Here is a 17088-nt window from a genome sequence, read left to right on the forward strand (position 1 = left end):
TCATTCCCAACCCCAGGTCCTCTTTTGCTTCCCTCCTATATATTCCATCTTCTGTTCCTGTTCTTCAGACCCCAGCTCTTACCTCTTGTTTCTGTCCTGCCTCCATTCTCTCTTCTCCAAAACTCCCAGTATTCTTCTCCCATCAGCTCCCCAGTCTCCTGCTTTTAAACCCTCCTGTATTTGAATCAGGCAGCTTGCTTCTTTTCCTTGTTGCAAAGAGTATTGCTAGCACAGGAGAAAGTTCCTAAGAAGAGAAACTGTTTGGCAAACTGACCTTATTATCTAGGTCACGTTTGCCAAGTCTACCTACCTCACTTCATATCAGGACTGAGTGATTGGATTTACTGAACTCCCCACAACCTATTATATAGCAGCTTCTACCACTAGCACTAGTCACCTGTGATAAAAAATACAGCGATGGTTTAACAGGATTCAGGAATATTAAACAGCAGGCTGGGAAAGGAAATGAAGGGTACTTTCTGCACCTGAAAAGGTAAGTGAAATATAGACAGATAGTTTGCCAGGACTCTCATGTTCCTATGATAAATCCTGTAGAACCAGGGGCTGAGTTGCTCCTTGGGGCTTACAGTGCATGAAGAGAGTGTGTTTGTTCTGCTCTGGAGCTCTCTTAAGTAGAACGGCATGGTTCTGCTTAATACAATCCACCCTTTATTTTACAGCACTTTTCAAGAGCCACAATTCTCAGACTGCAGCATAAAAGCTGCGCAGGGGCTGAAGAGTTTAGTTTAAGAATCTGTTTTCAGTGACCATTTTAAGGGATGCCTTCCCTCAGGTGTTCTATATTTGTTTCCAAATATACTACAAATCTCATTTTCTTTGCATGAGAGACTTGTGGTCCAAGGAGAGCAGTTCTGGTTTCCACTCAGAAGCTACACAGCTAATATCAAATGGCTGTTTGATCACAAAAGCTCAGTGTTGATGAAGGCAATAAATGGAATGCCAAAAACAGGAATAAAATCATGTAACCTAATAAGAATACTTTCTTCAGGTTCTAGTTACCTCTTCTAATGGAAGGATTCCCAAACGTTATGAAGTTCAAGAAATGAAATCTGAAGGACACAGTCTTTGATTGGGGTTATCAAAGGAGCCAAAGGGCATGACTATACTCTTCCCCTGGAAGCCCCAGCTTACCTGTTCCTGCTCTTCATGTGCATTGGAGTGCTGTGGAAGCAGTATAGACATATCCTAAGCTAAAGCTATATCTGTAACATGGACAAATAGCAACCCCCAGCTCACCACACTGCTCTATGCTGCCTCCTAATGTAGCTGGGTCTGCATGGCTCTGTGGAGCAGCTAATTATCCTGAGGACAAATTAACCAGTGCTATTAATGAGCTGGCCTGAAGAAAAGAACAAAGAACTGCTTCTACATTGGGAGGCAAGCCGCTCAGGCAGCATAATGTACTTGTGGACACTGCTGCTGGATGCAGAAAGTTTCTTGTGTAGTTGTGACTTAAGGAGTGAGAAATCCAGCTCACATTAGGCTGAATAGAAGTGTCTTATTCCCCTAGGTGCCCTTTGGATGCTGCTTTGCTTTGGAGAACCTTTGTGTGAACTCCCATGTAATGAGAGTTCAGAATGTCATGTGATCTGGCATTTTTAAAATGCACTTCTGTTAGTGCACTGCTGTAGAGTGCTTCAGGGACAACAAAGCATCACTTCTGTTAGCGTCCTTTATATGTTTAGCTCATTCATATTAATAGCAGCCTTCATCTACCTGAAGGGTGTTCCAGAGAGGATGGAACTGGACTGTTCTCAGTGGGGGAGGATGACAGAACAAGGAGCAATGGTCTCAAGTTGCAGCAAGGGAAGTTTACATATTAGGAGAAGTCATCTCTTGAGAAGGGGAGTGAAGCATTGTAACAGGTTACCCAGACAGGTTGTGGAACCTCCATCCTTCAAAGTTTTTAAGACCAAGCTAGAGAAAGCCTTGGCTGCAATGATATAGTTGGGATGGTAGGACTAAATGACCTCCTGAGGTCCCTCCCAACCCTGCCTATGACTTTAAGAAACGAAACATGTAGAAAGTTGCTAACAGACTTCTGGTGTATAACAACTGAATGCCACACTTGGGAAGGCAGGAGCAATAATTGTTGTGATTCAACTGAATTGTGTTTATGCCCAGAGAGCCATCAGGATCAAATCACCCATGCTAGAACAGTGATTCTCAACCAAGTTACTGTGGTACCCTGGGGTGTCCTGACATCCTTTCCAGGTCACCCTGGGATGCCAGACACCTATTATCTAACCTAAGCTTCCCCTGCTGCAACTTGAGACCACTGCTCCTTGTTCTGTCATCTGACACCACTGAGAACAGTGATAACTTGATTTGCAGAATAAGCCTAGAGATGGCACATAGGAATCCACACTTTTAAAAACATGCTTCCCTGTTGAGGTCCTTCTGAGTGCTTTGTGACAGGAGCAAGAAAGTCATTTTCTGGAGTCAAAAAAGAAAGAGGAGTCACAGCTAAGAGCTGGCCTTTTCCAAGGATGCCTCCAGCCTAGAAAGGTTTAGGACTGCTGTGCAACACCCCATCCCACCGCTGTTTGGGTGATTTCTTGTAGGAAAGGAGTGAGAGTGGCTGTGAGGGGTTGTACCCCCCTCTCTCCCTGCCCCAGCAGCTTCGCCCAAGACGGGGTGGGTAGAGCAGCCGCGTGCCCTTCCTTCCCTGGCCTTCGACATGGGCACGGTGCAGGCTCCCCTGCCATGCTGCTTGGCTCCCCTCGGCCCGCAGCACCTGAGTGCCAGCAGGACTGCCCCGCAGCCCCCCGGGCCACATCTGCCTCTCGCTGGAAAGCAAGCGAGACTGTTGCCGGCAGCGAGGCTCCAGGTGGAAGGGGCAGCGGTGCCCGTCGCGGCGCGGTGCCGCCCTCCCAGATGCGGGGGCCACCCGGGCGTGTGGTGCGCACGCGGTCCCCCCCCCCCCCCGCGCATCGGGGCCGGGAGCGGAAAGCAGAGCGGGAGATCAAGCGAAGGCGGCGGGGGCGGGGGGGGGGGGCAGCAGTGGCCCGCGGGGAGGGCCCGGCGCGGCCCCGCAGCGGCCCCTGGCGCCCGCGTGCGGCGGAGCTGGGGCCGGCCTGGGCGGGGCGGGGCGGCCCGCGCCTCCCCCCTGGCCTGGCCGGGCCGGCGCTGCGGCGGCAGCAGGTAGGGAGGCGCCGGGCCGCGCTCAGCTGCAGGCACACCCGGCCGGGCTGCACTGCATTGCCCCGCGCCCCCGCAGCTGCGGGGAGGGGACGAGCCGGCTCGGTTCCCCTGCTCCCTTGCCTCCTGCTCTACTTTCTGCTCCCGGCCCGGATCCGCCCGGTGCGGCCGCCAGCCCCTGCCCGCGCCGCGACTTCCCCGGCCCCGGCGAGGGAAAACGGGCTGCGGGGCTGGGCTGGGCCGGGGCCGAGCGCGGGGCGGCCCTCAGGCAGGGCCCGGGGCCTTCCTCAGTGTTGGCCCGAGCCCTGCGCGTCTCGCTCTTCCCCCGCACCTGCCAGTCCCCTTGCGGGGGCCCAAGGGCTCTGCCTGGCAGCCGGGAGTGTCTCGGGCCCCTGCGCTGTGTGCCAGGCCTCGGGCCTGGTGGCGGTGGCAGAAGTGCACGTGGGCCCGTGCTGGCAGGTCTCTGGCAGAGGCTTCTGCTACCAGAGCTGTCGAGGCTGCCAGCAACAGCCACGTCCAGTGGGCCACAGAAAGTGCCCCTCAACTCACCCAAGCCTTCTGCCAGCAATCGCAGCTGCTTCCACAGCGCAAGCTCCTAGGGGTGCACGCACACCCCCTGAGATGGGCTGTGCACCCCCTGGAAGCACCAGCTGCAAAACTGGAAGTGCACTTCTGGTTTCACCGCTGGCTGGACGATTTCCCTCCCCCGACAATCTGGTACACCCCAGACTCGGGAGGCACTAGTCGCCTGTGCTGGAGCCATCTGAAGCCATGCAGGCATGGGCGTGGGGTGGCTGCTTTAAGCCAGCAGAAGGCTTGTAATATAGACAAGCCCCTACTCCTACACGTAGTGTAGGGCCCAATTAGAGATGAGACACAGTGTCTAAGTGCTGAAGGGAGCAGGGACAGGAAGGAGCGGGATTACATGATAAAGACCATGCATTTGCTCGACTTAGACGCACATCTCAAGTGTATTCAAACAGTGCTAGAAGATGGTTTGTTACTAATGCTGGGGACAGTGTATAAAGCTGAAAGTGGGATATAAGTTTACAGTAAAACATGCTTGTCAGCAGTGCTGCTGTTTCTTTTCTTCTCCAGAGTTGTCACCATGGCTGTCGACTGGATCGGTTTTGGTTATGCTGTGTTGCTGGCTGCTGGAGGTGCCATGGGATATGTACGGAAAGGTAAGGCCTGGGTGGCAGGGGACAGTAGCACCCAAGGGGACAGTAGCAGATTAAGATTTATTGAGGCCCTAGTCTCCAGCGGGCAGAGGGGCCCTGTTACCAGATTTGCCTGCTACTTTGGGGTATGCTCATTTATCAGGGCTAGGGTCTTGGTAATTCTATCAATGTGCTGCTTGTGTTACTAGTGTTTCTGTATGGAGCGGTATCTCTTCCTTCTGCAAGCCCTCACCCCCAGTGGAGCTATCTTGCAGGACTCAGTTCAGTGGGGCTGGGTTCCTCCAGTCCCCAAATCAGTCATACACACAAACACACACAGATTAACATGACACACCTGACCTGGCCAGGTTGATCAGCATGGACAGGCTGACACCCTCATATGCCAAGAATCAAATCAGTTCATCAGAGCAACAATAACCACAGTCAGACACAAGCACACAGTTAAAGAGAATACCTCTGAATCTGACTGGGTGTCCAGATGACACCCTCATGGGCCAGCATTCAGTTCATTAGGGCACGTCTGAGCCAAACTGGGTCAATCAGCCTGTACAAGCTGATCCCCTTATGTGTTTCAAACTCAGCACGTCCCAATCTTTTAGCCTCTTGATGAGCAGTCCCCACAGTATTTCTGGGCTTCACAGGGATCTTTAGCTTCGGTAAGAGGGGCATTGCTGCAGAGCAAGTGGGGGAAAGAGAAGTAAAGAAGGCAAAATATACCCAATTACTACCAGTTTGACTATAAAAGTTATTTATTGCTAAGTAGATGAAATATATATTGACACTGGTAGTAATAGACATGCAAAGGAAAAACAAACACAAATAGTCACAGTATACCCTGGTTTCACTAAGTATTTGGGGAAACTTAGCTCAAGCTTAACTAATACAGTTCAAGTTCAGAAATCTATGCTAAGAGAGAGAGTGCGAGCTGGGATCTCACCAGTCCAAGGCACTCGGGTTGCAGAGCTGACAGGTCAAAGTTCTCAACACGATCCTTGAAGGGAAATGATCCTGCAGCCTCTCCAGAAGAAAGCAAGTGGTGTCAGCACACACACTGCTGCTTCTTTTACAGATTTTTATACCCCCAGTTCAGCTTCTTTCAAGCATTCTCAGTAGTGTAAATCAAATTGTCTTTTCTATTGACAAGGGGTTATCTGGGTGGAACATCTCAGGAACTTGATTGATACTCAGGAAACACCTACTTGGGAGCCAGCTTGACATTCCTATGGATAGCAGATATACTTGATGGGATATCTCCTGGTGTCTTCAAAAACAATAGATTGCAGCATCAGGGTTTTGTATTTTTACTTGCTGTGAACAAGCCTCAGCTTAGCATGACTTTTCCAGATCTTACTGTAGTCTTTTAACAGACTTAAGGCACTTATTGGAGTGTTCATAACTGGTTGTGGAGAGGACTTCACTAGTCGTCTCGGGAAAAGTATGACAACACTTGTGGACAGGGCTCCAATGGGCTGGATGCTGTGAGGAGCCCTGTACCATTGTTCAAATGTTGCCCATACCCCCTCTGACTCAGTCTATTCCCTCAGCATTCCCTAACCCAGCAACCGAGTTTTAGCCAATTAAGTTTACATAGGCCTCCCATAGTGGGACCGGGGAATGTACGGCCCAAGATGCCTAGTAAACTTACTTTTGCTTACAGGTGTGTGTGTGGGGGGGAGGAAAAGTCCTTTGTAAATCCAGATTAAAATTGGTCTGATAAATGCTGAGCTGGGTGTAAGGGTTGATTAGCATTTGGAACACAGCTTCCCCATCATGCAGTGCTCCCCTGCTTCGCCGATCCCAGAATTCACTGCAGTCTCTGCTTCAGGTTTTCTGTTCTCCATCTCTCATGTAAATGAATGGTCACCTGTTCCCATCTCCGATGCAAATGAGACCTAGGGCAGTTGTTTCAATTTTGTCACCCTGATCTGGAGGGTTTTAGGTATGTCTCTCACTGCATCTTAATCAGTTTCTGTTTAGGTGGGGGTGGGATTCTTTGTGAGTCAGACAGTCTGTCCTGTGTCAGGGTTCCCCAAAAACATGGAGCTGACAGGTAACTCCCAAGGGGGGAGGCTGGGGTGGGATGGCACCTGCCTACTTTTCCTCCCTGCTTCCTACCCCTCACCATGGCTGGAGCAGAGTGGAGCTGAGCAGGGCAAGGGTTGTATGGGCTGCTGCCTTTGCCCTGGGGACCCTGTACCAGCCATGCATCCTCTGCCTACCCTGCAGTGAGAGGCATAACTTGCCACCCTCACTGCTGCCAGGTGGGCATGGGACCTGTGGCTGGTGCAGGATCCCCAGGGCAAAGTCAGCAGGGCCAAGGGCCCCAAGCACATAGCAGGCAGTCCACATCTGCCCTGTGCACAAATCTGGTGGGGCACGTACCTCCCATACCTCTCCTGCTGCCTGCCTGCAAGGGGAGACTCGCCATTTCCCACGGGAACGCAGACACCTGGGGGTCCCAGCCCAGGCCTCACCGGCCCATGTGCTAATCTGCCTATGTAAGGGGAGCTTTATATCCTTGTTAGTTCTGCAGGTGGACCTGCTGCATAACTTAGGTTAGAGGTGGCCAGTCTGTGGTGTGGGTGGCCCCTGTGTGTACCACAAGCAGATCGGAGGAGGGACAGGCAGCACAGTAGCAAGTAGGGCAGGATCCAAATGCAGCACAGTGGGTTGGGCAAGGAGCACAGGGCAGGAAGCAGAGCAGCTGATCAGGCAGGGGAAAGGGATCTGAGTGGCACTGAAGGAGGGCGCAGGGCTAATTTGTGACATACCTGGTCATCAGGTTTCACCCAGTTGCTCCTGCATATGATCTAGTTACCTCTATTTGACTAAAACACATCTTCCAGAAAGGCATACAGTTCTTCTTTGAAGACTTCAGAAAATGCTGAATTCACCACAAGTATTATTCAGCAGACAATTGGGTTCTTGAAATCATCTACTGTCAGGCACTCTCCAGTTATTATTGGGATCCTTCTCTGGACCCTCTCCAAATTATCCAAATCCTTCCTAAAGCATGGACATGTTAGAGATCACATTAGTATGATATCTTCCCAAATAAAATATAAACTTACTTCAAATAGGTTCACACTCCTATTGATTTTTTCCTACTTATACATTCAAGGATTGCATCAGTCCTTTGGGAACAGCGTCACAGGAGCTGTGATTAACCATTAAGTTCAGCTGATTATCCACCATGACCTTTGAGTCCTTTTTCAACAACCTTGATCTCCAGAAACTTTGTTACTCTGGCCTACATTCTTTGTTTCTAGATACCTGATATTTGGCTGTATTAAAACAAAACAAACAAAAAATCCCAACATGATTATTTGCTTGCTTCCCTCTGACCAAAAAATCCAGTTTGTTAAATACCAGTTACTTGTTATCTTCATTAATTACTACCCTCCCAAGCTTTTGTGTGACTTAAAATTAGTAATGATTTTATGTTTTCTCACAGATCATGGATACAAATATTAAATAACATAGAGCTAACTGACTCCTACAGGACTGCAAGAATTGCAGCTGCTCAATGACAAATCTACATTTAAAATTGCATTTAGAGAGTGGCCGGTTAGTTAATTTTTCACTCCATTTAATGTGCCTTTTTTTTTTTTTTTACTATATGGCTTAAGCAAGATACTGTGTGATAGCAAGTCAAATGCCATCTAGAAATCTGGATATATTGCACTGACAGTATTGCCTTTACCAATTAGTCTCAAAAGGTGATGTTAAATTAGTTTGACAAGATCTGTTTTCCATTAGACTTCCTTGGTTGGCAGTGATTACATTACTCATTATTCACTGACTCTGCTATCAGCTGTTTTATTGTTGCCAAGGATTGATGTCAGGATGAACTGCTGAAATAGTTTTTTTCCCAATCTTCTGGAACTTCTCTAGTGTTCTGAGACTTCCTCAAAATCAAGCAGTCAATTAAACTATGCCAGTCTGGGAGCAAGGTTACAAAAATCTCTTGGCTGTTTCCACCCTGGATGAGAAAGCTACATGAAGGCAAAATTAATCTCTCTGTCCAGTATTTTCAGTTAAGACACAGTTTGCTATCTAACCAATAAGAAACAGATTGCCTGGCTACTCACACATACAGGAAAATGTTTGGTAAGTCACACTGGAAAGAAGAGACTAGCATAACGAATTTATAGATTGCTCCCAAAAGATATACTGTGTCATGACATTAGCAAATACATCGGGGTAGGCAACCTCTGGCACTCGTGCCGGAGTGTGGCACAAGAAGGCATTTTGTTTGGCATTTGTGCCTTGTGGTGGACAACAAGGAAGGAACTGGGGCTGTGTTGCTGCAACAAGGATCAGGAACAAGGATCGGGCCCCTTGTGGCTCCCCCACCATCCTCCTCTGGCACGCCCCTTTTGTGGCTCCCCCACCATCGGCCTCTTACAAGTCAAGGTTGTGGGTGTTTTTGGCACTCTGCCCAAAAATGTTGCCAACCCTTGAAATACATAGCTTTTTCACAGGAAGGACTTGTAAGAAAGAAGGGATAGGGAAAAGACATTAATGGAATTTATGAAAAAAGAGTTAAAGTAATGTTTTAAATGCTTTGTTGCTGCAGGTAGTAAAACCTCCCTGGTAGCTGGTCTCATCTTTGGATCGGTGGCTGGTTATGGAGCTTATTGTGTAACACATGACCCCAGAGATGTGAAGATATCATTATGTAAGTATGTTATTTAACTAGAGGAAAAGGTATAGGAAACAAATTAAAAGACATTTTAATTGTTTTAAAAGACATTGTTTTTTGAACATTTATCCTTCATGTGTATAAATTCATCCATTCATGGTTTCATAGTTGTTAGGGGTTACAAGGGACCTTACAGATCACAGTTTTGTTCATCATACGCATGCCTTGGTTTGCTTGACAGTTTAAGTTGAGTCTTCAGTTAGACCAGTGCTTCCGAAACTTTTCTTCAGTATGACCCCACTTTCTTAGCATGGCCCCTCACTCCCAACCCGCAGCCCCCCACCCCACAGGTGCCTCTTACTCCTGACCTGCAGTGCCCTGCTACCTCCAGGTGCCCCAGAACCAGGTCCTGCTGCCCCCTGTCCCCCACCCCCAGCAGCACCCAAGTCCTGGCTGCCACCCACAGGAGGTGGCAGCTGCTGCCCTCCCTTCTCCTGTCCCCTCCCCTGTGGGTGGTATGGCCAAAGCAGAGCCCAAGGTGGTGGGGAGAGGTGGGATGCAGGCTGCTTGCTGAGTTATACTAAAGTGAAGGGAAGTGTCTACCAACACTGAAGACTGAATGTGGATTATTCTGCAAATGGGGCAGGTTGTTCAAAGAAAACTGGCAGCTGCCAGCTAGCACCCGCCTGTGCCCCACTTGTCTATAGGTTTATACAACAGTATGAACTATAAACTACAATAAAGAGCCAGGGAAAGATTACTAAAAGGAAATCTTTAAAACTTGCCTGCAGATTAGAAATAAATGTGGGCTGCTGACAGATATTGGGGAAAAGAAACCCTGCACTTTACTGGAAGAGCCAGCACATTCTAGACATTTGCAGGGGCATGCCAATTTTAAAGTAAAGCACTGTTTTGTGGGGAGGGGTTATGTCTGTAAGTAGCCTTAGTTATTACAGTTGTTTATGGGTCTAATCTTGGTAAGGGTGGCCCACAGCTCCCATTGAAACAAATTGTTTGCCATGGGCTTTGTCTTCACTGCCAAAAACCATCGTGGTACTTATCATGGGATAAGCGCTAGGTGCTAGCTACCAGGTTTAAATGCCCTGATGGATACATACCACCAGAGTTTTTGTCGGGGTGAAGTATAAACAGGGTTGTGATGTTAGCTGTGCCTAATCACCTTGCAGTAAAAGCAGTAGTAAGCCTATCTGTGGGTAAAAAAAGTAGCTTTCTCCCTGTAAAACAAACACAAATTATCGTATTGAAAAATAATATTATCTTAAAGCAAAAATGTCACCTTAAGTATTTAATGAAAAAAATAAATCAAAGAAAATTAGATGCTTTTAAACCTGTTTCTTCATTTACACGGATTAATGATTTTATTAGTTCAGATCTGGAGTTTGTAGAAGAGAAGAAGTGTAAGTAAAAACCGATAATAAAGCATGTTTCATGTTTTTCTAGTTTTGGTAGGACTAACTCAAATTTTGCACTAGTCTGCCTGAGGCTGTTTATGCTAAGCATGCTAAAATAGTGTGTAAAAAGCTAATGGTGAGATTTGTGCATATAATAATTTGCAGAAAAACTTGTTTTGGGAGTTTTCTTTCAACATGGAAAGATATTTATTATTATTTACTAAAAATTTAGATTCATGAAGTAGCAGGAATGTCACTGTTCACTGAATCCGACATAGAGAAAATGTTCTCATGGTGAAAGTTTGTTTTTAATTTCAGTTTTGAGTATTTTTGCCTTATCTCACAGAACTGTAGACATGTTTGCTCTTGGTAATAGCCCCATTGAACTCTGAGCTCAGTAAGATAACTTGCATGTGTAAAGTGGGACAACTTGGATGTTTTTACAGGATGGAAGCCTAAAAGATAGTAGTGACTACTGTATTTTCTTGCATACAGCACACCTTTTTTAATCAATTGGCAGCTGGAAATTGGGATGCATATTTTGAGTAATGAAGTATGGTAATAGCAATTTCAGTAGCTTAAGCCTTTTCTTGGGGTGGGGTAGGGAGTGAAAGTAATGCTGCGTGGGCTACAGGGAGCAACACAGATGAGCATGCTGAGCTCCCTAGCTACCACTTCTCCATTACTTACTGCTACTTACCACTATTTTCAAGGAAAGCTTTTTTTTTTCTTCATTCTGCCTTTCAAAAACAAGGCACATACAGTATCTAATTCTGGGGGCATGTTGTGTGGAAGAAAATATGGTATTTATCCATCTCAAAATCCAAGAGTAACAAGGGTATCATACACTAAACGATAAAGCTTTCCTAGGAGCCTAGGAAATAGCAGCCCTATAACTTTCCAGTACTGTAAAAAGCAAATACCATACAAACACTTAAAGCACATTTCCATCATTAATGTTTTATTAAACAATATTTCATTTTTATATTTCTTGCAATTAGCATTACATTTCTCTGGACAATTTAATTCCTATTTCAGTGATGGAATATTAAAAAATAGTTTGTAACTGAGTGCTCAATTTGAGGCAGCTGAGAACAGTATTTTTCTAGAGAAGTCAATATTACCCCGCTCCCATTGATTTCATTTGGAGCTGTGGGTTCCTAGCACCTCTGAAAATATGAGTGTCTTGGAAAAGAACACCTAAAATGAGCAGTTTTGAAAAATTAGAAGAGAGAGTATTACAGAATGGGCATGCTTTTTAGCCTGGAGTGGTAATGGATGTATTAAAGGCTGTAAAGGAGGCTCATGTTGTGGAGTAGTTTTTCTGTTCTTCAGAATCATTCCTGAAAAGATCAGTGTACAGATCATAAAATCAGAATACTTATGAGCAAAGAAACAGAAGTAATTTTTAAACTGAGGAATTTCATAAAGATGTTTTCAGTTGCCAGAACTTGCCTTAGCATTTTGGGGTGAGCCCATGGAATAACTTTATGCTTTCCTCCCATTGAATGCAACCAGCTCCACTGTGGAGACAGCTAGCTTGTGGATTTTGGAAAGGGTTAGCAGGATGGCTCTTTAATCCTGCATAACAAAAGGAGTGGGACCTCGGGTCAGCACCAGTCTCCTGCTGTAGGAGCTGTAGAACTCAGCTACCCATGTGGAACTCCAGCCATATCTAAAAAGAGGTCTTTACTGGCTTCCCAGCACCATAGAGTTTTGTTTTTGTTCTTGGGAAAGCTTCCACCCGCAGAGCACTCTTAGTGTCATTAGGCCATCTTATCAAAATGCCCTGTATCAGGCAAGTAAAGATTTTTATAAAGGAAAAAAGAGATGGTAAGATTATATGACTTGGTGGCCTTAATTGTGTCACTGTTGGAGCTGAAGTTGGAGCTTAGTAGTCCTGTACTTTGAACATTGCACTGGTTTCCTGTCTCTCTATTAAGCTGTCCCTACCTTTTTCAGCCAATGCCCCATTGGTCTATCCTTAGAGCCATCTAGGATTGAGCTAATGCCATCAGTGCCACCAGTAAAGAATGGCATGAAGTCCCCTGCCAAAAAAGAAAAAAAGAACCTGTGGCTGAGATATAGGGGGACATTGATAGCTATGTTCTTTAAGAAAAATAATGGCAGTGTCAATTCTCAGTGCTGTTTTTTCATTTCTAAGGCTAATGCTTTACTTAGAAGGCAAGTACCATTTTTTTAACATGAAATCAGAGGCTGATTTCTCCCTAAGCAGGTTATTAAACTTGGGCATTGGGAAAGGAGTTCTCATGTTTTATGATAGTACTGCTCAGTCTCTGACCTGCAGAGACGTGTCATCCAGCCTGTGGAGCCCCTTATGGGAAAAGAAACTTGGTGGTGGGGGAACAGTAGTAGCATTAATTGCCCCCAGAGCCACAGCAGTTAATGCTGCCACCTCTCCCCCACTGCTCAATTTATGGCCCTGTTGGGGGCCCCATGGTCCGGATGACATGGTCCTGTGCACCAGATCAGGCTGGCGCATGGGGTCATGCTGTGGCTGGATCTAGTATGTAGGTCATAGTGGTGTGCCAGATCATACCTGCACACTGGTCCCACACCTTTCATCAAGAATGCAGAATTGGAGAGGTTGAGCACTACTGGTGTATGATGATGGTCTTTATAAGACACAGTCAGCTTGTACAGTGAGCTATGGCTTTTTATCATGGCTCATACTGCTCCATGTCTCTACACATAAATGTGGAAGTGTAGAATTACACTTTTGGATGGCATTATTTGTATCTGCAAAGTAAGATTTTTGCATTCTTTTGTGTCTGGATATTTTATTTCAAGCTGAGAAAATCAAGCTACTGAAAAAAGCATGTTTTTTTTTATGGCTAATTGCATCTCTTTCTAATCTAATAGCTTATGCTATCAGAGTTTCATAGCAGAATATTGCAGAATATTGCTAACAAATAATACATTGCTCACTAACCATTGTCTTCAAAATTCCTTTGCTAGAAAAGTAAATTCTGTACTGATTTGTCTTTTACAGTTTCTGCTTTTCTTCTGACCATTGTAATGGGAGTAAGGTTCAAGAGGTCCAAGAAACTTATGCCAGCTGGCCTAATAGCTGGTATAAGGTAAATACATATTCAAGTTTCTATTGTAGTGGTGCCAACCGGTTTCAAATGGCTGCTTGCCAGTTGATGTCTATCCAAGTCAGAGTTAACTGAAGCTGAAGATGACTGGTTGGAGGTCTGAATGCAATGAGCTTGAAGGTCTTGATACAGTTCTGGTAAATAGCTGTTCCTTTAAAAAATCCATACATCTAACACTGGTATTCTGCACAAAGAGGATATTATTACCAGCGATATATCACTCAATATACTGATTAGCCATTGGAAGTGTGAGTTCTTTTTAGAGATAGGCACCTAAATGAAAGTACTTTGTTTTTCAGAATTACTAAGTATCTGTGACTCCCACTGAAGACTTACCTTTGAAAATTGGCCTGCTTATATTTAGTAGGTTTGATTTTTGTGCTTGAGATTGGACATCTGAATTTGAAAGTGTTGGCCAACATTACTGCAAATAACTACATAAAGCACTTGTTTCATTCTTTTGCTACTGCTCATCTTGCATATTATAGGCAATTTCTGTATTTTAGTTCTGTAGTAAAATTCCAAGCTTGCTCTTCCAGTGACTCCATATTTCAAAACTCTTTTCAATTTCCAAGTCCCAGTTAATATTCAGAATGGGATAAGCTGAAAACTGCACCTAAAAATAAAATTTTCTTCTCTTTTGTACATCTGATATCTAAAAATTGTGTTATCAGAAACTTAACTGACGTTTTTACTGTTGCTGTATGAGGTAAATGAAATGTCTCTCTTCCTGAACCTGTATTGTCCATGCACAACTAATTGATGACAACTTGTTAGCATTGTATCATAAACCATATTGTCAGTTATGTTCTCAGAGCAGTATTTTCAGCAGAAGGGAGCATTATGATCATCCTGTCTAATGCTTCCCTTCCAACAACATACTACAGGCCATAGAATTTAACTAAATGATTCTGGCAACAAGTATTGGCAGGAAGAGCAACAGATCCAGTACAACTTCATGTATAAAAAAAGTAAGCCATGTTTAGCACGACTTCAGCTCACTGTTGTGAGCAGTTTCCATTGCAAAGTGTAGACCAGGGGTTTTCAACCTTTTTGGATCAGTGTACCCCCAGACACTTGGGGAGGGGGGAGGGCACAGTGAGATGTGACACGTTGGCAGCTGCCACATGCGAGCTTCCCCTGCGTCCAGCTGGGTGGGCATTACCTGCGCTGACCTGCACGTACCCCCAAGGGCCTTCTCAAGAACACCTAGTGTAGACAAACTTCTGGGTTCAGTCTTAAACTCATCAAAGGTTAAAAGGAAAGCATTTTAGTTTTCCAAGCTTCCTTGTAGCAGTTTTGTCAGTCCAGGCCTCTTGTAATTTTTTAAAATGAAACTGTGATGACTATCAGAGCTTGAGCTTAATGCTTTGGCATGGGCAGTTTGCCTATAAGTCATCAATAATGTGAAATAATTATGGTGACTTTGAAATAGCTGGATCACATAGAAAAAGCAATTTAGTATTTTTATTTTCAAAGAAACTGTAATGCATCACAATTTAAAGGATGTCTTATCACTCTCTTAGGGTTTCTATCACTGTAATTCCATTCACTATAATGTAATTCCATTCACCTACTCTGGCTACACATAAACGTAAGTGAAAATTGGGCCCAAAGGGTATATGTTTCTTGGCATTCTATAATCTCTAAAGCCTCATTCTCTACACTGTTGCTCTTTTTATGTTGATGTAATTTCATTAACTTGACATAGAGCTGGTGTAATACTAGAGTCATGTTCTACATGGAGAAATGCTTTAAAAGGTCCTCTCTTCAAGGTTGCAGATTTTCTCATCTCTTAACCAATAGCACATTCATGTATAAGCTCTTTGCTGTATGATTGTCGGTACACAAACTTTATTGTGCATTTTTAAATTCTGTTCTCTGTTCTGTTGCAGCCTTTTGATGATTTTGCGACTTGTTTTTATGCTGCTGTAAGAAACCAGAACCAAGAATTGAAGTAAAAGTATTTTATCTCTGGACAGATAGACAAGCTCTTTATACTTGAAAGATAAGTTTCAACAAAGCCATTTCTGGCATTTTTCTGTTAAATGATATGCACCTGTGATGTGTTCCTGTGATCACCTCTGATCTCAGATTTCTCTGGTATTTTTAAAGTTTGGTTTATTTTATTCAACAAGACTGTTTGTTTTCATTTAAGCAGCTTGCTAACTTGCAGGTAACTCATTAGCTTAATTTTTCAAATGTTCTGAGCAGGTGACACTCCAATGGAGGTCACTGAGAGCTAGAAATGCTGTATACCTTGGAAAATCAAAACATGCTCGTGTGTCAGGAAAGCTAAAAAGCCATATAAACTATAAGTCTCTTGCTTCTGACACTATGTAATCAAAAGAAGCTCTAAAATATTGTCAGTATTGATTGTATATATTGTATCAAAAATACTGAGTAAGGGTAAATTCCTTGGCACTATAAAACACTGTTTCACAATCTGTAAATCTCTGGTTTCCATGTACAAATTGTCATGGATATTCATTCTAATAAAAGGTGGAACCTTTTAAAGTAGTTTTTCTTAATTTTGTTTATCTATAAGACTCCAAAAATATTCTTTTTAATGCTGAATGTGGAGTGGAAGAGATTTGTCTGTTATCTGCCTATATCTTTCCTTTAAGGACCCATGACTATAAGGTGCCCTCAGTTTCCACTGAAATGAATGGGAGTTTGGAATTGCTCTACATCTTGCTGAACATTTTAGACCCAATTAACACATCTTGTTTGCACTTTTGTTGTGCAGACTCTCAAAGCTGACTTGAGCTGGACAAAGACACTATTTACCACTTACTGTTTTCTTTCAGGACCAGACTTAGGGAAAAGGCAGACAAGGGTCTTTGGGTGAATCTGGTATCTTTTATTAGACCAACTTAAACAGTTGGAGAACAATTTTTAAGCAAGCTTTCAGGCTTAGGGAAAAGGCACTTGGTTTTTATCCAGTATATTACTGAATAGAGTGTATACCCAGGACACAGTAGATCCAGGCTCAATTCCTACTTCTGCATAAGATTTAAACCTGTACCTTCCAAAAGAGTCCCCTCGCCACCAGATAATAGGCTGTTTTGTAGTGAGGGTTTTCTCATTTCTTGTTCCAGCTGTTCATTTGCATGAAAGAAGTAAATATTCATTAACATGAGCAAGTGAGCATTGTTCTGTAGTCCAGTGGTTAGGGACTTACCTGGTAGGAGGGAGACAACTGGGGCTCAGAATCTGTATAGGAGGAAGTCTCATATCCTTGCCAAATGACAAACTGTTAGACTGCTGGTTAAAAGCATGTGAGAGTAGAGATGGTTTGGTACACCTCTTTCTCTCTGATTTTGAGCTTCGCTTGTTAAGTACTCTCAGAGCACTTCTTCTCAATTGAGCCCTGCATGTTAGCCAGTCAGAGAAATGTCAAGTTTATGAATTTGGACATGTGTGACCTAGACATCTAACTACTCAGCCCTGTAGAGATTGAAGAATTCTGGGGGCGACACTCGCAACGTTTTACATTCCTGCAGACTTCAAATATTTCAGTTCTCCAGTTCTCAGAATATGCCTAACAGAATCAAGTCCATAACAAA

The 17088-nt window shown here is 44.5% G+C and overlaps 1 protein-coding gene across 3 annotated transcripts; it reads left to right on the forward strand.

Annotated features, from left to right (window-relative positions):
• The first annotated feature begins 470 nt into the window (after window positions 1-470).
• TMEM14A (transmembrane protein 14A) lies at window positions 471-16036 on the forward strand. 3 transcript variants are annotated; one of them, XM_090033539.1, is made up of 5 exons: window positions 471-493; window positions 4261-4346; window positions 8923-9024; window positions 13414-13501; window positions 15415-16036. In XM_090033539.1, exons 2-5 carry the CDS (start codon window positions 4271-4273, stop codon window positions 15452-15454), a joined length of 306 nt encoding a protein of 101 aa, XP_089889665.1. In that variant the 5' UTR covers window positions 471-493; window positions 4261-4270; the 3' UTR covers window positions 15455-16036. The 3 variants fall into 3 exon arrangements, with proteins under 3 accessions (XP_089889665.1, XP_089889647.1, XP_089889656.1); XM_090033521.1 differs by lacking the exon at window positions 471-493 and adding an exon at window positions 3024-3165; XM_090033530.1 differs by lacking the exon at window positions 471-493 and adding an exon at window positions 3183-3324.
• Window positions 16037-17088: the final 1052 nt, after the last annotated feature.

The sequence above is a fragment of the Crocodylus siamensis genome, chromosome 1 (genome assembly GCF_052110815.1).
Source record: "Crocodylus siamensis isolate JL-2025a chromosome 1, ASM5211081v1, whole genome shotgun sequence".
Classification (NCBI taxonomy): Eukaryota; Metazoa; Chordata; order Crocodylia; family Crocodylidae; genus Crocodylus; species Crocodylus siamensis.